The following is a 22,614-nucleotide window of genomic DNA, read 5'->3' on the forward strand; positions in this document are numbered from 1 at the left end:
AACTGTGTTCATTCTGTGCTCTCCACTATCTCCATGCTCTTCACCATTCTCGCCGACCATCGTCAGTCTTCTGCTACTCCTTCAGGTCAGTACCCCTTCACGGTAGACGAGGCTACAGGAATGTCGCTGCCGTTAGACAAGAACTTTTGGGACGACCTGCTGGACCAGGCAGTCACATGGGGCTTGGCCACCTATGAGCAGGACTGGCTCGACAGACAGTACATGCATACCAGGTCAGTGAATGTATATCAGGTCAGTGAATGTATACCAGGTCAGTGTGCACTACATCATCGAGTATAACGTGTCAGTACATAAAATACAAGACCGCATTTACACCAGGCAAGAACGTGTGCAACCGGGCTGTTGACACTTTTGAAAAGGTACTTTGATGTTGAAGGGCTCTTTATCCATGGAATTGGAGCTCTTCTCCCCTTGAATCAAAGTTGACTTTGGAAATAAAATCAGCCATTCTTTACTAATTTTGAGTTAGTGAATATAGAAATAATGCAAAAAGTCGCCAACTGTGAAAATTTGTGTGGGCTGCCTCCAAGTGAGTCGCCTACCCTGGCAAACTCTGTTGACACCGAGCTCTGAGTTGGGTACCTCAGCCTCACAAGTGGCTTATAGGACAGATTTTCACAAATGATTGATGTTACAAGAAAACCTTGCCTGCATGCACGTATAAAGGACTAACTTACTTGGTGTTGCAGCATATATCCTGATCTTCACTTCTCTAAGCTTAGCCTTAGCCCCTTTGGACTTCCCCTCAGAAACCACGTGCAACCGGGAGCCTTAATTCCTGCAATATTCAATCATAATTAGTGTCCTGCCTGCACCTCAGAAATTCCTATATCCAAGAGGGTATGTATCCCCTAGTATAACTATGCAGACTCAGACACTAGCTTCCAGACTGCTCTGAGACACTGGTACTTACTGGGCATGCTCAACCTGTTGCAACCGGGCCCATAGTCAAAACTCAACTCACAAACTCTCCAGACACTGGCCAGAATTCTACGAGAAATAGTGGTCTTGTCTTACTGTACGGGCCTGACGGAGGAGGTCATCTACGGAACATCGAGGTGCCTCTACCAGATTTCCCCAGGTCTCAGATGTGAAGACACGTGGGGGCGCCGTCTGCTGATCACGGCACGTATTGTCCAGTTGGTGTCTGTCTTAAGAGGGACGCTATTGTCATTTAGACCCGCGCCTCCTCATTCAAGCTAGGGCTGCCAGTTCTCCCTAACTAACTTAACCTAGTGTTTGCCTACAATATCGGCCTATTACTACCTATGTTAAGGTCTTAGGTCTACATTATTATTATCTACAGATACCTTAGTAAACTAATATTAATATACTAACAGTAAAACTACCTACTCCTTCCCTGAAGAATAAATCTATAAATTAAACACATGCCTACCAAGAATCCATCGCCGACCAGAAAGAATGCTCTCATGTTTGGGTGGGGTATAAGGGCCATCCAGCTCAGCCATCCCGTACGGCCATGCTGGATCTGTCCTGTGGAACTTTAGGAACCAAATAAATTTCCACATCCTCCCACCGGCGAAGGTAGGTGCTAAGTCTAGATCAAGTCTGCCTCCCGCAGGCCCTCCCAGTGGGCCCTGGACTTGAGCGCAGTTCGACGGGTCGTCCGGCCGCTCAGCTCGGTCAGCCTCTGGTCTAATTTTTCATGTCCCGGTCCCACCGTGTGGACCTCGAGAGGTAAAAGCCTGTTGATGGGTCTTATAGTCTCGACACCATTCATTCTCACCTTCACCATTCTCAACCGCCCAGCCTTGTCTGGGTGGGTTGACACTACCAGGCCAAGAGGCCAGTATGCCCGGGGCGCCTCGGATTCTACTAGCACCAGGTCCCCTTCACTTAGCATCATCTTATTTGCCTCGGGGTCGGCACCATAGAAATGTTCCCGCAAGGTTGTCAAGTAATCCCTGCGCCACACCTGGTTCCATTTGTCCAGGATGTTCACCAGTCTGTTGTGACTCCTGTGCAGTTCTTCAGTGATGGGGGGACCATCTGGCCCATAATAATCCAGCTCCTTGGAAGACTGACTCAAAATTGTGGGGAAGGGCTCAATCCTCCTTCCAAACAGCATGTGATTGGGGGTGAGAGCTTCCTGCTCGTCAATCCCATTTTGTACGTAGGTCAGAGGCCTGTTATTAACTCTTGCCTCTATCTCAACTAACACTGTCCTCAGTTCATCAAAGCTCACTCTCCTGCCATGCAAGACCTTCCGAATGCACCTTTTGACTGTGCCCACCATGCGTTCATAGAATCCCCCTTGCCAAGGCGCCCTGGGAGCTATGAACCTCCACTTGCACTCTATTCTCTTCAGGTGTTCTCGTACTTCTCCGTTGTCCCTAAGATTCCTGAAAACTTTATCGGCAGCCCTAAAGCTTGTGCCATTGTCCGAGATAATCAAACGCGGGCACGAGAATCTGGCTGTAAACCTCCTGAACAGCTTCACGAAAGTCTCTGTTGACATATCTTCTGCCAACTCCAAATGCACAGCTCGAGTAGTGGCACAAGTAAACAGGCAGACATATACTTTCTGAGGGCCCACCCTATCATCTCCTGGGTTCTTCAATGTGATAGCCCCAGTATAGTCTATTCCCACAGTCTCAAAGGGCCTGTCACTATGTACCTGCTCCTGAGGCAGCGGTGGTGGACCTGGGTATGGTAGGGTCCTCCCATCGTACCGCCGGCAGACCGTGCAACTCTTTAGCACCCTTTTGACGGCAGCTCGACCCTTCAGTACCCAGTAATTCTGATGTAGGCAGGTGAGGGTATCTCCAAACCCCCCATGTAAGGTCCTCTGATGGGCATCTTGTATCAATAGCTCTGTCGCCCATCCCTCCTTTCCCAGTAGCACGGGATGTTTGGCCCCATAGCCGAGCTCAGAGTTTTGTATTCTTCCCCTGCATCTTATTAGCCCCGCATGATCTAGGAACAATCCCAATGAGTGAACCAATTTGCTGTTCCCTGAGTCGTCGTCGTTGGTCACGCATCCTGACGCCATAACCTGCTGCCTGGTCGCAAGTACTTCCAGCACTCCTGGAAACCTCTCCCTTTGGTACTGCCTTATCCAATATTCTCTGGGACCCACGAGAGACAACTGTCGACCTTGGCTTACCTTGTCATGCAGCTTCCTCACAAATTGAAATACCATTTCCGTGACTCCTATAAGTTTCCTCCATGAGGAGTAGCGCCTGGGGTCAAATAATTCAGTGTCGGGTTCCCCCGCAAGGTGTACTATGCTGCTGGTTGTCTCCACGAATTTCTGCTCCGGCCAGCAATCCCTTGCCGGTAACCAGTCTGGGCCTTTGAACCAAATCTCACTTTTACTCAGCTTTTTGTGTGTCACCCCTCGGCTTATCAGGTCGGCTGGGTTTTGATCTGTAGGCACATACAGAATTGTTGACATTGACTGCAGTTCCCGTATCTCCTTTACCCGATTCCTGACATAGGGGAGCTTAGACCTGTCGTTCTGGACCCACTGTAAGGCCACCTCCGAGTCTGTCCATACATAGGTGTGTCTCACCCTCAGATTACTCAACACCTCCTCTATGTACTTACCCAGTCTTGCTCCCAGCAACATCGCCATGAGCTCTAGCTTTGGGATCGAGCAATCCTTCAGGGGTGTCACCCGCACACGACTGGTGACCAGATTGACTTGGTACCCGGCCACCAAATACGCTACTGCCCCATAGGCCCTGGAGGAGGCATCACAGAAGACGTGCAAGTCGTAATCCCGCCCGGTGCACCCGATGGACCTGGGGAATGTGAACTCATGCAATTCCGCTAGGTCTTTGCTAACCAGATCCCACTCCTGGCAGACTGTTTCTGGCAGTGGGTCGTCCCAACCTAGGTTCAGATCCCAGGTCTGTTGCACTAGCATCCTCCCTCGAATGGTGATGGGTGTCAACAAACCCAAAGGATCGAAGGCAGTCTGCACTTTGCTCAGCAAAGACCTCCTGGTCAGCTTCCCTTCCCCATCAGGTTTCCTCTTTAGCCTAAGTCTGTCTTCCTCGATTTCCCACTCCAGTCCCAACACCGATGTTACCTCAGGTACTGAGTAGCCAGCATAGTCACGTTCCACTGTGCCCCGCAATGTTGGATTGTTTGTCACCCATTCTCTCAAAGGCATGTTAGCCGAGAGCATCTCCTGATTAGACTCTCGGTAAATGTCCATCAACAGCCTTTCATCTGAGGTGGTACCTTGCATGTTGTCTACATAAAATAGGGTCTTCAGTAATCCTTTAAGCGGGCTGCTACAGTTCACAAGGTGGTAGTCTATGGTAGCCTGTAATAAGAATGGTGAACTAGTGGCACCAAACAACACTGCCCTGAATCTGTAGGTATCATACCCTTGCTTGGGCACCTCCCTGTTAGCCAACCACAAGAACCTTGTGTAGTCCCTGTCTTGTGGCTGCAACCCAATACGTAGGAAGGCTTTGCTAATGTCTGCCGCATAGGCGTACCGTTCTGTCCTGAATCTCAACAGCACATCTGCTAATTTCTGCGTCAGGGAGGGCCCTGTGAGCAGACAGTCGTTCAACGATGGCTCTCGGGGACTCGCCTGCGAGCTGCAGTTGAAGACTACTCTGATGGGAGTGGTTACCGACTCCTTGGTGACTGCCATGTGTGGAAGATAATGGGTGTTTTCCCCAGGGCTGGCATTGGGCACTTTCTCAATGAACCCAAGGGCCAGCTGTTCCTTAATAATATCATCATATTTCCCCACCAGACCCTTCTTGGTCAGGCTGTTCACGAATGAATTCAACTGACCCCGTGCCTTCTTGAAATTAGTGGGCAGCGTTGGGTGTCCCGGTTTCCATGGGAGTCGCACCCAATACTGTCCGTCCCTGAACTGCACATGGTTCAAGTAATCTCGATACATCTCTTCGTGTTCGGGGGGCAGCTGGTCACCTTTAATCCCTACTACATCCAGGTCCCATAGTTTATGGACCGGCTCACTGTCGGATATGCCAACTTGCGTCTCTGACAGACCTTCGTGCACACCAATCTGCATCACCAGTACAGCCTCAGTTGCTGTAATACCAGAGCCCTCCTTTGCTGGGGTCGCAGGGAAGTGAGCTGGCACTCTGCCTCCTACGATGTACCCCGCTGGAGTCCTGTACAGGCCAACCCCCTCCTTGATAACCCTTCTCGTAGACACGAACTCGTCTATGTAATCCCCTCCTACCAAGATTCCTACATTACTAACGTCTGTAGCAATGTCTGGTTCCACTAGCTTCACACCCAACTCCCTCAAACGTTTGACTGCTGCAGCCAGTCCCTTAGTGGTAATGATATTGGGCAGCCTCTTCACTATCAAGGCTGAAATTTCCCGTCGATGCCCGGCTAACCTGACCGTCACATTGACTACTGGATAAGACCTGCGTGGGACTTCCCCACCAAACCCTTCCACCTCCATGTCAACTTTACCAACTGTCTCCAGCTTCAATCTAGTTGCTAGACTCTCCACTATGAAGGATCTCTGTGCCCCACTGTCGAAGAACAAACGGGTCATTTCAGACTTCTTCCCGTTCACAACCACAGCCATTATGGAGGGCAAGGCCACCGAACCTTGAAACTGCTCACCAGAACAAATTCTCGGTGCCATACTCGCCACACTCATCACTACTTCAGACTTGTTCTTGCTCTCCGCCCTTTCTCGCGGTTTGCTCTCCTTAACTTGTGCTAATCTGGCATCATTAGGACACAGTGCACTGTGGTGCTTACCCTTCCAGCAGCCCCGACACTCCCTGAGTTGGGCATTACAGTCCCTGGCAAAATGTTCTCCACAACACTTGAAACAAAGTCTCAACTCCCTTAGTCGTTGAACCCTTTGGTTATAGGTGGTGAAGCTTGAACACCCTGAACTAGCAAGTTCTTCTTCACAAAACACGCACCGTCTCTTATTGGCCGCTTGAATGACTTCTCCCTTGGCTCTGGGGGTGGAGGACTTGTCCTGGGCATAATATGAGCCAACCCTAGTAGGAGGTGGTTTAGCTTTATCTCTCGAGTATCTAGAGGGGTTGATCGATTCCACCTTGGTCGGCAATTTCTCCCCCCGACCTATGCTCAGGTGAGACATGAGATCTCCCAACCCCTCAATGATCTGTTGTATCGTGAACCGGTTCGTCTGATATTTTAAGTGCAACTCATGCACTGTAGTGCCAGCCAGTTTCCTCTGAATCACCTGACTGATGAACCATTCTGACTTACCCCAATCATGTAAATCTTTAAGACTATTCGTCAAACTCATAACTTCGATTCGGAACTTCTCTAGGCTCTGACAGTCATGGCGACAAGCCTCTAGATCCAACAACCGATAAAGTATAGCTACCTTTATCTCCTCAGTGTTGCCAAACGTGTCCTTTAATTGGTCTTTGGCATGTTGGTAATTGGTGTCGGTGGTCTGGTAATGCCGGACCAAGTCCAAGGCTTTACCCTTGAGCTGTGAACGTAAATATTGTAACTTGACGGCATCTGACAAATCATCTCTGTCATCTATCTGGGATTTAAACTGATCCCAGAAAGCAATGTACTCTGTTAAGGTTCCGTCAAACGTTGGTAAATTCAACTGGGGCAATCTGGGCAACACATTAACAGGCGTGCTGTTGTTCGTGTTCCTTGAAACATTTGCTGCCCCTGCTGTACCGGCCTTCAAAGTCTTTATTAACTGCCTGCAGAGTCTCAACTCTGCTTTACACTCTGCCCTTCGTTCGTCATAGTCCGTCCGTGCTACTTCGACTGTATATTCAGACTCACCTGTAGTATAGGCCTCTGTCTCATAAAGGATAAATGATCTCTCAAAGGCCTCTAGTCTTTGCTCCAAAGATTTCAGGCAACTCTCTAGTTCCTCCCAGTCTACGTCTTGGTCTTGCCTGACCGTATGACACACCTCACATGCTTTGCTCAGGCGCCCCTTATAGGCTCCCATAGACCGCTTTAATTGACTTAGAGCTGGGACAGCTGGTACTACATCTTCACCTACCATAGTTACGGTTTAGTTAAGATCATGGTACTAATTTGTACTTCAATTAGCCCACCCCACAGCACGAACGGTATTAGGTGAGAATGAACGAGTCTCAAGGCTTCTCAACAAGCTTGACAACTCCCTTTATTATATTGACTCTACTCTGAATCAAAAATGTACACTGTTAGCTTTCAAATCCCAATCGAAATGTGTATCGATGTGAAAGCTTAACCTAGCACTTAACTGTACAATGCCAGCAAATAATTACAGAATTTAACCTAGTCTCAGGTATAATTCACAAATCCCACATTAACATGAATCAAAGACAATGAAAATCACACAATAAAAGTGCAGTATACAAATTAAATCACCTGGTTAACACAAATAAATTCAACAATTCAACTGGTGAAACAGTAAATGAATAATGTATGTAAACAGCTTGGCCTAACTGTGCCCAGCTTACTCTGTCTAGCGTGGATGGTTGGATAAGGTAAATCCTAACCTAGCTAGTGTGCTAGAGCTTAAACCTGGCTTTATAACTCCCTGTAAATAATAACTAGGTTAAATCTGTCCTAGCTACTATAACTTTTGTAAATATTGCACAAGCCTAGCCTAACTGTGGCTACCTTGCAAATCCACTGTAAATAATTAACACACAAGTCTCCTACTCTGGATTACTTGTAATCACTGTAAATAATTAAATTCACAAGCTTCTCTAGCCTACCTGGCCTGCCTGTAAATTACTGCAAATAACAACTTCTGTGTATAGTCAGCTTGGCCTAGCCTCTGTAACTCCGGGGCCTAGGTGTGCTAACTTAACCTAACTTTGTTAAACTGGTTCCTAACTGTAGCCTAGGTATGATAGCTTAACCTAACTCTGTTAAACTGGTTCCTAACTGTAGCCTAGGTATGATAGCTTAACCTAACTCTGTTAAACTGGTTCCTAACTGTGGCCTAGCTATGATAGCTTAACCTAGCTATTCCACATCACGGTTTTCGAAGGACCAATTTTGTGAAAATTTGTGTGGGCTGCCTCCAAGTGAGTCGCCTACCCTGGCAAACTCTGTTGACACCGAGCTCTGAGTTGGGTACCTCAGCCTCACAAGTGGCTTATAGGACAGATTTTCACAAATGATTGATGTTACAAGAAAACCTCGCCTGCATGTACGTATAAAGGACTAACTTACTTGGTGTTGCAGCATATATCCTGATCTTCACTTCTCTAAGCTTAGCTTTAGCCCCTTTGGACTTCCCCTCAGAAACCACGTGCAACCGGGAGCCTTAATTCCTGCAATATTCAATCGTAATTAGTGTCCTGCCTGCACCTCAGAAATTCCTATATCCGAGAGGGTATGTATCCCCTAGTATAACTATGCAGACTCAGACACTAGCTTCCAGACTGCTCTGAGACACTGGTACTTACTGGGCATGCTCAACCTGTTGCAACCGGGCCCACAGTCAAAACTCAACTCACAAACTCTCCAGACACTGGCCAAAATTCTACGAGAAATAGTGGTCTTGTCTTACTGTACGGGCCTGACGGAGGAGGTCATCTACGGTACATCGAGGTGCCTCTACCAGATTTCCCCAGGTCTCAGATGTGAAGACACATGGGGGCGCCGTCTGCTGATCACGGCACGTATTGTCCAGTTGGTGTCTCTCTTAAGAGGGACGCTATTGTCATTTAGACCCGCGCCTCCTCATTCAAGCTAGGGCTGCCAGTTCTCCCTAGCTAACTTAACATAGTGTTTGCCTACATTATCGGCCTATTACTACCTATGTTAAGGTCTTAGGTCTACATTATTATTATCTACAGATACCTTAGTAAACTAATATTAATATACTAACAGTAAAACTACCTACTCCTTCCCTGAAGAATAAATCTATAAATTAAACACATGCCTACCAAGAATCCATCGCCGACCAGAAAGAATGCTCTCATGTTTGGGTGGGGTATAAGGGCCATCCAGCTCAGCCATCCCGTACGGCCATGCTGGATCTGTCCTGTGGAACTTTAGGGACCAAATAAATTTCCACACCAACACTCTCTTTTTACAATAATGTGTACTAAGGGAAAGGAGGAGGATAAATATATTGTTGAGGGAAAATGCTCTTGATCCAAAGCCACAATGCATAATTGTTGTATTTATAAAATTTCATATATTTCTCATCAGTAACTTTTTTCTAAGTATCTTCCTTTTTTGGAGGGTGTGGGGAGAGGCTTGCACTGAATGAACCACCAACCTGTACAAATAACTTTGATGTGAGTGCAGTTTCTTATTATTTTATGTATGCAGCCCATCATGCGTGATGGATTATGTCAGGGAAATTTACATTGTGGGAACAATAGGGATTCATTATACATGAAAGTGAAGCGTGTAGCCAAATATACATACATACATATATATATATATATATATATATATATATATATATATATATATATATATATATATATATATATATATATATATATATATATATATATATATATATATATATTTATAATCTTGCACCTAGGATGATAGTGTTCCCTAAAAAAAGTTGCTTGAAGATACAGAGGAAAACTTAATACTAACTCTCCTCAATTGACAGATCAATTTTTAGGGGGATCAACAGTCGCCTCTTGAGGTGGACATTGACTCTACAAACTTTCAAGTTTCATATAGAGTATGTGGAAAATTGCATTTATCTGGATGTAATTGATAAGATACATACCAGTAAATGGTAACACAGACAATTATTATTTATCAAAGTTACTTAGACAAGTAGGAATTTGGGACACCTAGGTCACAAAAATGTCCCCCTTCGATACCTACAACTGTCATATCCTCAAGGTGCTCTAGACCTATTAATTACAAATTAAATATGCATCACCAGGAATTCTGGAAAATATATAAATTTGTGGACTGTATATTAAAATTAATAAATGATTACACATACACATTTATATAACAGAAGGAGAATATATCTTAATATCACTCACCAATTTGACTGGAGATTAATGGGTATCATACTCAAAAACCTCATTCTAACCAAATTTATGAAAATAATGCTGGCCAGAATTATAACACAAATTTAGATAGCTTATCTGAGGTTCCTGGAGTTGTCTTGTCCAGTCGTCTGATGTCTCAAGTTATGCAGGAATGCACATCCAACAATTTCAGCTCCTATTTGAGAGGTTTTAAGCCCAATTTAACCTCTAGAGCACGAAAATTCTTTCGATTATTCACTAATGTTTGTGTTAACTAGTTCAAACATGGCGAGTCTCCTCTGCGCCAGTGCAGAATTTCCCATTTTTTTATAATATAATTTTTATTAAATACAATATAGGCCATCTATTTACCTATAAATTACCGTATTTCCAGAAAATATACAGTCTTTTCCACACTGCGGCCGGGCGGAGTTCATTGCTAAACGACTCAAATTGCTCATTTGACAATGGTGGAGGACCTGGGTACATATAGGATCTGGCATCCACACAGCGACATATTACACATGATTTAATCACCCTTTTTACACTTTGTCGTCATTGTGGAATACAGAAAGTTTCCCTAATACAATTTAAGGTATCTTGTACCACACCATGCATTACATTTTTATGGGCATTTAGAACAATTAAATTTGTTAGATGATGAGTTTTGGGCAGTAAGATAGAGTGTTTAGCATAATCACCCAATTCAGCATTTTGTAACATACCTCTGCACCTAATTACATTGTTCTCTAAATACGGTCCCAATTTCTCTTATGGAACCTTTCACAATTTTTCTTTCCTTCATCAATTTAATCTCATTTCCATAGATTTCTTCTTGTACCCTCTTTATCCAATATTCAATAGGATGTGAAAACTTATATGAGATATTCATCTTGTTTAGAAATTTAAACACCAACTTAGTTACATTGATTAGTTTGGGTAAAGAAGAATACCTATTTATATTAATAGCTAAGGAAGGTCAAACTATTGGAGCGGTGGTCACAGTAATTTCAGCAGGAGCAATATATGCATTTTGTACAGGCCAATTAGCTTTATTTACCAACCAGCCAATTAGCTTTATTTACCAACCATGATACAGCATTTACAAATTTAGCATAAGGTAAACCTCGAGACAAGAAATCAGCTGGATTCTCCTCACCAGGTATATGATTAAATGTTAACATATGCTGACCCAAACTATTATACTTCTCTTGCATCTGATTAATTTCAGCAACTGTTTTGTACATACACAATTTTACTGTTTCCATTATGAATCCATTGTAAGGATACCTCATTATCAGACCAAATTACAGTGTTGCTAATATTTATCTCCTGCAACTTATTTCTTACATAATTAGCTAATTTGACACCTACATAAATGGCTGTTAATTCCAACTGAGGCAAGGTACGTGATTTAATTTGAGACACTTTAGCCTTAGACATAACAAGAGAGATAACACTATTACATTGAAGATAAGCAACTGCTCCATACGCCAATTTTGAAGCATCAAAAAAAATGTGGAGTACATTTTTCCCATTTGGATTGGCCACCTGGCGTGGGAACTCCAACATTGGAATTTTCTCATAATCACCAATTAATTCATCCCACCTGTTAGTGAATTCCTCAGGCAGAGTTTCATCCCAAGCACATTTAAGCTTCCATGCTTCTTGTATTAATAATTTCCCTCTTATAGTAAGGGGTGACACTAAGCCTAGTGGATCAAAACATCTTGAAACTTCAGCAAGCAAAACTCTCTTAGTTAATTTATTGGTCATACTGTAATTATTAGGTTTTAACATTAACAAATCTCTCTCAGTATCCCAAGTTAATCCCAATACATTACTACATTTTGGCACTTCAACTCCAGGGTAATCTTTACTTACTTTGTCCTTTAATTTGGACAAATTACTATTCCATTCCCTCAGAGGCATATTTGCGCTTTGCATTATTTTATTAGCCTCTCCATAAGTCATTAACAGTTCCTCTTCAGTTGACTTCACACCCAGGAAATTGTCCACATAAAACTGTTTGCTCATTACTTTACTCAATGGACTTCCCATACGTTTAAGGTGTGCATTTATCATCGCTTGAAGTAGGAACGGACTGGATGTAGCACCAATTGATGACGGACCTGTCATCAAACAGTCATTTAAACTAGGTACAGTTTTGTTACTCCTGGCACTACAATTAAACACAATTCTCAGAGGAGTGGTCTTAGAATCCTTCTTCACTCCGTGATGTGACAAATAATGACCATAAATTTTGGCTTGCTCAGGAGGTACCTCTTCTATAATTGTTCAGCAATTATATCATTACAGGCAGTTAACAATTCTGGTGTCTTACTCAGTTCGCGAAGCTGAGCCTTTAACTGTCCATATGCCATTCTGTAATTAGTGGGTAATTCTGGATGGTTCAGTCTCCACGGAAGTCGTACCTGGGTACGACTTCCGTATTGTCCAGATTCAAATTTTACATCTCTCAGGTATTGTTCCAGAGTAAAAGAATCGTCTGGACTTTCTTCATTTACATTTATTCCAATGCTGTCTAATTCCCACAATTTATGCACTGGCTCCACACCATCCTCTATGGAAGAATTATACTGGGGTACGATTTCATGAGTAAGACACACAGTTATGGTATTTGTAGTTTCCTCTAGTCATGAATTATTATTACGAGGAATCCTACCATACATTACATGGCTTCCTGCAGTCTTCAAAAGGGTGACACCACATTTCTTTACCATACCCTTTACAAAGGAGGCATAATAGTCACTACCTATCAAAATATTTATTGGGCCTACAGAATCATCATTTACACCAGAAGGTGCTAAATTTACATTATGTGAAAGTCTTTCTGTAGCTTTACTAAGCCCTACTGTAGATATTTTCTCTGGAAGTCTATCCACAATTACTGCATTAACACGTTTTTTCTCATTGCCCAACCTGACAGTTACATAAACAGTGTCATACAATTGAGACCTTTTATCCGAGAGAAAACCAGATAATTTTAAAGTTGTGGGATCTCCCATCTGTACTTTCATACCATCAAGACATTTACATTTCATGAAAGTACGCTGGGATCCCTGGTCCTATAATGCATTTACATTTTTTAATTTATGCCTTTTATCATCAATTTTCACCTGTAACACAGGTAAGGCTACTTCAGCAAAACCATCATTATTAACATTAGCAGCAATTTTTACATTAGCTACTGTTGTGTCAGGATTGTGAACATTATCATTATTATCAACATTATCATATAGACCTTTACACATGACTATATGGTGTCTTCCTTTGTGACATTGATAACAGTTGTTTAATTTAGCATGACAATCCTTTACATTGTGATTACCTAGACATCTGATACATCTCTCAAGTTCCTCCAATCTTTCAATTGTATGTATTGCAATTCTTAGAAAAATGAGTACCCTTGCAGAAAAGACAATCTCTCTTTTCTTTGACTGGTTTCTTATTAACTGGGCTACTCTTAGGAGGGTATTTATTCTTCTTACCTTGTGGAGAATCATTATTTCTGATTCCTGCTACTTGATATGCACCTATGAAACTCTTGTTAGGAAATGAAATTTGATTATTACTATTGGGATAATTTTTCCCTTTGTGAAACTTGACAGATACCTCAGAGTTATTATGTGTTGCATCTTTAAAATGAGTTGGTTGGCTGGTCTGCAACTGCACAATTAATTCTTGTAGACCTAGTCTTATTTCCTCCAGACCAAAATAACCTTTGTGATATTTGTTCGAGAGCCATTCAAGTGTTTTACAGCTTAATTTATTCTGTACAATGGCACTTAATAACCAGTTTGATTCCTTCAGATTATATTTATTACTTAAAGTTTTGAGAGTGCTCTCCAGTTTAACTCTAAACTGCTGTAAACTTTTGTAAGTGTGATCTGGAGATTTTAAATTAACAATGATATTCACTAGATCCAACCTACTTTGTTCTATATTACCATAAGTGACCTTCAACAAGTCAACTGCTTCCTTGTAAGAGTCATCTACATTGGGAAAAGCTTGTATGAGTATGTGAGCATCTCCTCTTACCTGTTCTTTGAGATAAAATAATTTAGTTACACAGGCTAGGTCACTCCTGTCATGCACAGCTGCTTTAAAAATTGACCAAAATTTGGCCCTATTTTCTCCAGGATTAAATACAGGTAAACATAATTCTGGGAGTTTTGGCAAAGATATCTTATTTGTTGGAGCAGACTGATTAACTGCCTGGTTTACACATTTTAATTTATTCAAAGCCTGACTTTTACAAGAAAGAATTTTTTCTTTTGATTCATAATACTGATTAATCATGAGATCTACTTCAGTCTCATCTACACAGTTTACAAACAACTCTCCTTCATATTTGTTGTAATATAATTTGTATGAATCATATCTATTCACTAAAGCATCTAAATACAATTTTAAATCATCAGTATTCACAGTTTCTTGATTCATTAATTCCAAACATTTATTATATGCCTTGGTTACATGACATTTTCTAGCCTGTAGTGATGCTTTCTTTGCTCTATATTCCATATGTTTGTCTTCTACATTAATTTCCTCATTTTCAGCCATGATGCAATGCATGAAATTTAACTTAATTAATAACACTGATACAACTTACCTTTGAATAAATCCTAGCAACACTTGAGCTTAGTAATTACACATGTAAGAAAATTATAATATAAATTTTAAATGTGCATTAATACAAACCTTTAGCCAAACTTGGCTTATCAAAATTAATATTATACAAATTAATATAAATCCTTGCCAGAATTTGGCATAGCAAAATTAATATTGTAATAATTATAATCCACTACACATTAAGTAAATTTGTGAACTTAACATCCACCTCCTCCTGTCATTTCACATATAATTATTAAGTAATTAACTAATTAATGACTTCACTAATTACCTCCGGTTCAAGAAGGACCAACGGGCAAATTAAATGTGGAAAATTGCATTTATCTGTATGTAACTCATAATGTACATACCAGTAAATAACAAAGATAATTATTATTTATCAGAGTTACATAGACAAGTAGGAATTTGGGACACCTAGGTCACAAAAAGTGTCCCCCTTCGATACCTACCACTGTCATATCCACAAGTTGCTCTAGACCTATTAATTACAAATGAAATATACATCACCAGGAATTCTGGTAAATATATAAATTTGTCGACTGTATATTAAAATTAATAAATGATTATATATACACACATTTACATAACAGAAGGAGAATATATCTTAATATCACTCACCAATTTGACTGGAGATTAAGGTGTATCATACTCAGAAAACCCCCCTGTCTACATTTATGATAATAATACTGGCCAGAATTATAAACATAAATATATAGACATGACTTAGCTGGGGGTAATATCCTGTTTTCATCTAATTATGGAGTCCTGTCCAGTCTCCTGATTCTCTCGTTATGCAGGACTGCACATCCAACAATTTCGGCTCCTATTTGAGAGGTGTCAGCCCAATTTTACCTCTAGAGCATGAAAATTCTTCTTAATTTGACTGGAGATTAAGTTGTATCATACTCAGAAAACCTCACTGTCTATCTATGAAAATAACACTGGCCAGAGTTATAACATAAGACTTATCTGAGGTTCCTGGACCTGTTTTGTCCAGTCGCCTGATATCTCAAGTTATGCAGAAATGCACATCCAACAATTTCGGCTCCTATTTGAGAGGTGTCAGCCCAATTTTACCTCTAGAGCACGAAAATTCTTCTTAATTTCACTAACGTTTTCTTGGCTCATTCAAACAACAATGGTGAGTCTCTTCTGCACAGGCTCAGAATTTCCCATTTTTTATAACATAAATTTTTATTAAATACAGTATGTTACACTAATTTACATAAAAAATACACTGTATTTTTCTGAAAAATACATTATTTTCCACAATTGGCTTTCCAATATCCACCTCATTCTGCCTATTGCTAGTTCCCCTAGAACTCATAGTTTTACTACACTGGGACTTTACTGTATTCTCGCCAAAACCCATACCACTATTTATTCCTAGTTTGAAGCCCTAACAGCTCCCTCCACTGCGTTGGCCAGTGATCCCACCCCAGACCTAGATAAGTGAACCCCATCCCTGGCATACATGTCATTTCTGCCATAGAAGAGGTCCCAGTTGTCAATGAATGTTACTACATTTTCCTTACAGTATTTGTCCAGCCAGCAATTAACACCAATTTTAAACTGTTCCAAGAACAAAGAAATATCGGCATAAAAACGGGTATTAAGTCTGAGGTAACACATATGGAGTCTGTCTGGATAGAATTTTCAGAGGGGCATAAAAAAATTTATTATAGGAGTAATATACCGTCCCCCAAACTTAGATAGGGACCAAGGGAAATTACTGTGGGAGGAAATTGTTAAGGCCACAAGGCACGATAATGTAGTAATGCTAGGGGACTTTAACTTTAGTCACATTGATTGGAAATTCTTGACTGGGAATTTGGAATCCAATGACTTCTTAGAAGTAGTTCAGGAATGTTTTTTGAAGCAGTTTGTGACAGAACCTACAAGGGGAAATAACCTTCTTGGTGTGGTTCTGGCAAACAAGGAAACCCTTGTTAATAATTTAGAAATTAATAAGGAACTCGGCACAAGCGATCACCTTTAGCATAGAATGGAAGTATGATAGTAAAGACAACTCAGTAACAGTTTCAGATTTTCGCCTAGCAGATTACAATGGGCTTAGAGGACACTTGTCATCTGTTGACTGGAGTAACGAAGAGAGCTATCAATATGACAGTTTTCTGAACACCATACATGCTGCTCAAAGAACGTTTATCCCGTATAAAGAAATTAGATCAAATAGAAATGACCCAAAATGGATGAATAATGGGCTAAAATATCTACTAGGGCATAAGAAAGGAACTTATGGGAGTATCAAAAGAGGTGAGGGTCATCTTATGAATCAGTATATTGACATTAAGAGGGACGTTAAAAAGGGGATAAGAAAAGCTAAAAGGGACTATGAAATTAAAGTTGCTAGGGATTCGAAAACTAACCCAAAAAGTTTTTTCCAGGTCTATAGAACGAAAGTTAGAGATAAGATAGGTCCCCTTAAAAATAACTATGGGCATCTTACTGACAAAGAGATTGAAATGTGCTCGATTTTAAATAATTATTTTCTTTCGGTTTTTACACAGGAAGACACTAACAATATTCCAGTAATTAATTTTTATAGTGGGCCTGAAGAAGATAAATTATGTAACATCACAGTCACTAGTGAAATGGTTGTGAAGCAGATAGACAGACTGAAGGAAAATAAGTCACCGGGTCCTGATGAGGTTTTTTCAAGGGTTCTTAAGGAATGCAAAATGGAACTCTGTGAACCATTAACTAATATTTTTAATTTATCTCTTCAAACAGGTGTAGTGTCTGATATGTGGAAGATGGCTAATGTAATTCCTATTTTTAAAGCAGGGGACAAGTCGTTGCCGTCAATTGTAGGCAAATTAATAGAGTCAATTATAGCTGAGATTATAAGAAGTCATCTCGATAAGCATAGCTTGATTAATGATACTCAGCATGGATTCACAAGAGGCCGGTCTTGTTTAACTAATTTATTAACTTTCTTCAGTTAAGCTTTTGAGGCTGTTGACCACGATAAAGAATTTGATATTATTTACTTAGATTTTAGTAAGGCTTTTGATAGAGTTCCGCACCAAAGACTGTTAAAGAAAGTGGCAGCTCATGGCACTGGGGGAAAAGTGCTCTCGTGGATCGAGTCATGACTCACTGACAGGAAGCAGAGTGTCCATAAATGGGGTTAAATCCGAGTGGGGATCTGTAACAAGTGGCGTTCCAAAGGGATCAGTCTTGGGCCGGTTGTTGTTCATAATATATATCAATGATCTTGATGAAGGAATTACTAGTAAAATGAGCAAATTCGCCGATGACACAAAGATAGGTAGGATAATTGATTCAAACGTAGATATCCGGGAACTTCAGGAGGATTTAGACAAACTCAGTACCTGAGTTCAATGTAGATAAATGCAAGGTTCTGAAGCTCGGGAGTGTCCATAACCCCAGCACTTATAAATTAAATTATGTAGAATTTAGCCATACAGATTGTGAAAAGACTTGGGGGTTATGGTAATGGTTATGGTTATGGTAAACCAAGACAGCAATGCCTAAGCGTAAGTAATAAGGCAAACATATTACTGGGATTTATATCAAGAAGTGTAAGCAACAGAAGTTCAGAGGTTATATTACAGCTTTATACATCATTAGTAAGGCCTCACCTAGATTATGCAGCCCAGTTCTGGTCTCCATATTACAGAATAGACATAAATTCGTTAGAAAACATTCAGCGTAGAATGACAAAATTAATACATAGCATTAGAAATCTTCCTTATGAAGAAAGATTGAAGACCCTTAAATTACATTCACTTGTTAGACGAGGAATGAGGGGAGACATGATCGAAGACCTCAATTTTATCGCCAAAAACTAAAGACACAATGACTCCGACTTCCAAAAAGATTATCTTCAAGGCATCATTTCAGCGGCCATCTCAATACGCAGCTTCCCAGTCATACCTCGACGTTACATCATTGCACTTAAAGCTTTTGCAGAAGATACGACCATCAGGGTCACCGCCGCTGATAAAGGAGGTGGTTTTGTTATCATGAACACTGACGATTACAGGAACAAAATGCTCAATCTTCTTAATGACCCAGATACCTACAAACCTCTCACAACTAACCAAGTGGACAACCTTACTAAAACTTTTCTTCAAAGGACTCGCCGCATTCTGAGGGACTCAGAACAAGGGAAGAAACTTCTGCACACCATACCCAGCAACCCAAGACCTGCCAGAATGTACGGCTTGCCAAAAACTCACAAGCCTGGCATCCCATTGAGGCCCATATCTTCGGGAATAGGCAGTGCTCCCCACCAACTCTCAGGAATTCTCGCAAAATACCTCTCTAAACTCTTGGGCACTATCAGTCCAGCACATCTCAAACACTCGGGTGATCTCAATCGCATTCGCAACATCAACATCAAGAACAAGAAGCTTTCCAGCTTTGACGTAACTTCCCTATTCACCAAAGTACCTACTACACAAGCCATCGATCTCTTGCGCAGGAAAATTGACGATTCACTTGATCTTCCTATTCCAGCCAGCGATTTCATCGACCTTGTTGAACTATGTGTTGGCTTTACGTGTTTCTCTTTCGAAAATCACCTCTTTCACCAGACTTTTGGACTACCCATGGGTTCGCCACTCAGTGCGGTCCTGGTGAACCTATACATGGAACATCTGGAAGCCGAGCGTTTCTCCAACATTATTCCTTCCACTGTCACCTGGCTCAGTTATGTTGACGACATTCTCCTCATAACTCCAGATGCTTCAACGTTCAAACTCTCCAAGACAAGCTCAACCAGGTCGAGCCTTCAATTCAATGTTTTTCTCTGCAAAGCTGACCATCAACTTCGTTTTAAAGTCTATAGAAAACCCATCAATCAAAACGATCTTCTCCACTTCTACTCTCACCACGACACCAAAACTGCGTGCACTCAGAATCTGCAGCAATGAGTTCCTTGAGGAAGAATGCACTATAACTGAACAAGTATTTTCCAAACTTCACTATCCTCATCAATTCATCAGAGACTGCAGACGACGGGCATTAAACATCTTCAACACACCCAGAGAAGACACTGCCGAGAAGAGATACATAGTCCTCCCCACCAACTCCATTGCCAAAGACGTTTCCAACATCTTTTCCAATACCTCATTCCAAGTATCTACCTCCACAACCACGACCATCAAGGACATCAACAGTAGTAGACAGGGCAAGCTTCCATCCTCTGCAGGGATATACATAATCCCTTGTAATGACTGCAGCAAATTATACGTGGGCGAAACATCAAGAGACCTCCAAACACGTATTTCAGAACACCAATACGCAAGCAGTTCTGACGATACAAGAAAAGCCTGTGTACAACACCGTAATTCACACAACCATTTAATAAACTACAGAAACTCAAAACTTATCACCAGAGAAGACAACACTCAATACCGAAGAATCCTGGGATCATCGCTTATCTCTATATCCGACAACTTCAACCAGAATAGTGGCTTCTATAACATAGCTGAACCTCTTGCCAAGAAACTTCTTCATCGCTATCCCACATAAGAACATAGGACACTGCAGAAGGTCTGCTCACAAACTTATCCAATCTCCCTTCCAAGCTACCCAAGATTTTAGATTTTAACCCCACTCGGTAGATCATCAGATGCAGCATTCTCCACCTGACCCAACATTCTGAACCTGACTATAAATACTCGCGTACCTTTCACCCCAGGTAGATCTGTTTGTGACTTGAAAAAGCCCACTGTGTGGGTGAAACGTTGTCAATAAAGGATCACATTATACTGCATATGTGTTTATATTTTCATTGTGTCGGTATTTTATACCATTTATTTCCAACTTAAATCCATTATTTCTGGCTCTTACCTGGTTCGATACCTTCAGTACTTTATTAATATCTCCTTTGTTTATGCCCGTCATCCACTTATACACTTCAATGATATCTCCCCTCATTCTACGCCTCTCCAGAGAGTGGAGATTTAAGGCTTTAAGTCTATCTTCATACGGGAGATTCCTTACACAGTAAATCATTTTAGTCATTCTTCTCTGTATGTTCTCTAATGAGTCTATGTCCATCCTGTAGTAAGGGGACCAAAACTGAGCAGCATAATCTAAATGAGGCCTCACTAGTGATGTATAGAGCTGTAAAATAACTTTTGGACTTTTGTTACTTATACTTCTTTATGCACAACATAAATCCAAGTAATCTGTTAACCTTGTTGTGCACTCTAAGGCACTGCTGTCTTGGCTTTAGATTTCTTCTTACCATGACTCCCAAGTCTTTTTCACATTCTGTATGACCAAGCTCTACTTCACCTAGATTATAGCTTCGAGGGTTATTTTCTTTACCAAGGGCAAGTACCTTACACTTATCCACATTAAACTTCATCTGCCATTTCTCAGACCAAGACATTAATTTGTCCAAATCGTCCTGGAGTTCATTGATATCCTCCTCAGAGTGAATTATACGGCCTATCTTTGTATCATCAGCAAATTTACTCATGTCACTCGTAATCCCTTCATCAAGGTCATTAATGTAAATTATGAACAAGAGAGGGCCTAAAAATGATCCTTGTGGAACGCCACTAGTGACTAATCCCCATTCAGATTTCACTCCATTAATGGTAACTCTCTGCTTTCTATTGGTAAGCCATGCCTCAATCCATGCTAGAACTTTACCTCCTATACCATGAGCTGCCACTTTTCTTAAGAGTCTCTTGTGAGGTACTCTGTCGAAGGCTTTACTAAAATCCAAATAAACAATATCATATTCCTTATCACTGTCAACTGTCTCAAATGTTCTATTGAAAGTAAGTATCGTTCATCACCTAGGATATTTGAAATAAAATTTAATCTGAAGAAGGAAAGGGGTAACTCCAGTTTCTCAGATCAAGAGCCCTTCACCAGCCTCATGAAGTTATCACAATTGGAGAACATATATTGTGATACTGACAGTCTATAGACACAAATGCACTGTTGAAAATGTTGAGTAAACGTTTTGCCATAAGAGGCTTTTTCTGAATAAGTCACTCGTGGTGAAACACTTCCTCAATAAATATCTTGAACTGTGCATAAGTATCTTTATCTACACACGAAATTGTAATTTAACGGCTGTGATGTACCCACCAGCGCCCTGCACACCAACTTGACACTGGGAGCTACCTGGCTCGACAACATGGGCAAGGCTGCTGAGGAAAGAAGTCTCAACATCCAGTATTGTATGTCTTTTCCACGTCACCTCCTCCATTCCGCCACCCTCCCCGCCGTTACACAGATTAGGGTCAGCGGTGACTACTTCTACTACCCGGTAGGTGACTGACTGGAGAGATAGTTGTATGTAAATGTGGGTGTTGAGTTTGTAGTTGCAAGAGCAGAGCTGTTATGCTCGTGGTGTCCTGTCTTCAGTGTTTGTAGCTACGAGAGCAGAGCTGTTGTTATACTCATGGTGTCCTGTCTTCAGTGTTTGTAGCTGCAAGAACAGAGCTGTTATGCTCGTAATGTCCTGTCTTCAGTGTTCGTAGCTACGAGAGCAGAGATGTTATACTCATGGTGTCCTGCCTTCCGTGATTATAGTTACAGGAGCAGAGATATGTTTATGATGTCCCATCTTCAGTGCTTGTAACAAGAGCAGAAATATTCTCGTATTGGTCCCTCGTCAGTGATGAAGCATGTTAGGGCTCAACCCATCCCATGAACGGTAATGAAGAGGTGCAAGAAATGTTTAGCTTTTTATCTAGTTTCTGAGAGAATTCTTGCATTAGTTTACCTCGTGTGTGTAGGGGGGGGATGGGGTGAGTGAGAGACTACCTATTTACAGTATGGTGTTAAACAACATACTATAAATAGTATGGAATTAACACAATACTCCAGTAGGTTAGCTACACAAGATTTCTCGTCCCTCAAGTCTTGGTTGTCGTTATGAATCTATCCCGGTGTAGGTTTCATGTTATTATCCTGATTATTATCTTCAGTATTTTGGTGGGTATACAGGTCAAGGATACTA

At 41.4% G+C, this 22,614-nt stretch overlaps 1 protein-coding gene and 1 long non-coding RNA gene across 2 annotated transcripts in view; both read left to right on the forward strand.

Annotated features, from left to right (window-relative positions):
- The window catches only part of LOC128701087 (uncharacterized), a gene marked incomplete at its 3' end in the record, with an annotated part of 126,078 nt that extends 104,160 nt beyond the window's left edge, over positions 1-21,918 (forward strand). Inside the window, 2 exon segments of the mRNA XM_070090444.1 lie at positions 86-233; positions 21,741-21,918. Coding sequence (XP_069946545.1) covers positions 86-233; positions 21,741-21,918 — 326 coding nt within the window.
- LOC128690189 (uncharacterized) overlaps positions 1-22,614 on the forward strand; it is a 266,589-nt gene that overhangs the window by 121,242 nt on the left and 122,733 nt on the right. The gene's annotated exons all lie outside the window — the stretch shown is intronic.

Source organism: Cherax quadricarinatus, chromosome 32, assembly GCF_038502225.1.
Source record: "Cherax quadricarinatus isolate ZL_2023a chromosome 32, ASM3850222v1, whole genome shotgun sequence".
In the NCBI taxonomy this organism is placed as follows: Eukaryota; Metazoa; Arthropoda; class Malacostraca; order Decapoda; family Parastacidae; genus Cherax; species Cherax quadricarinatus.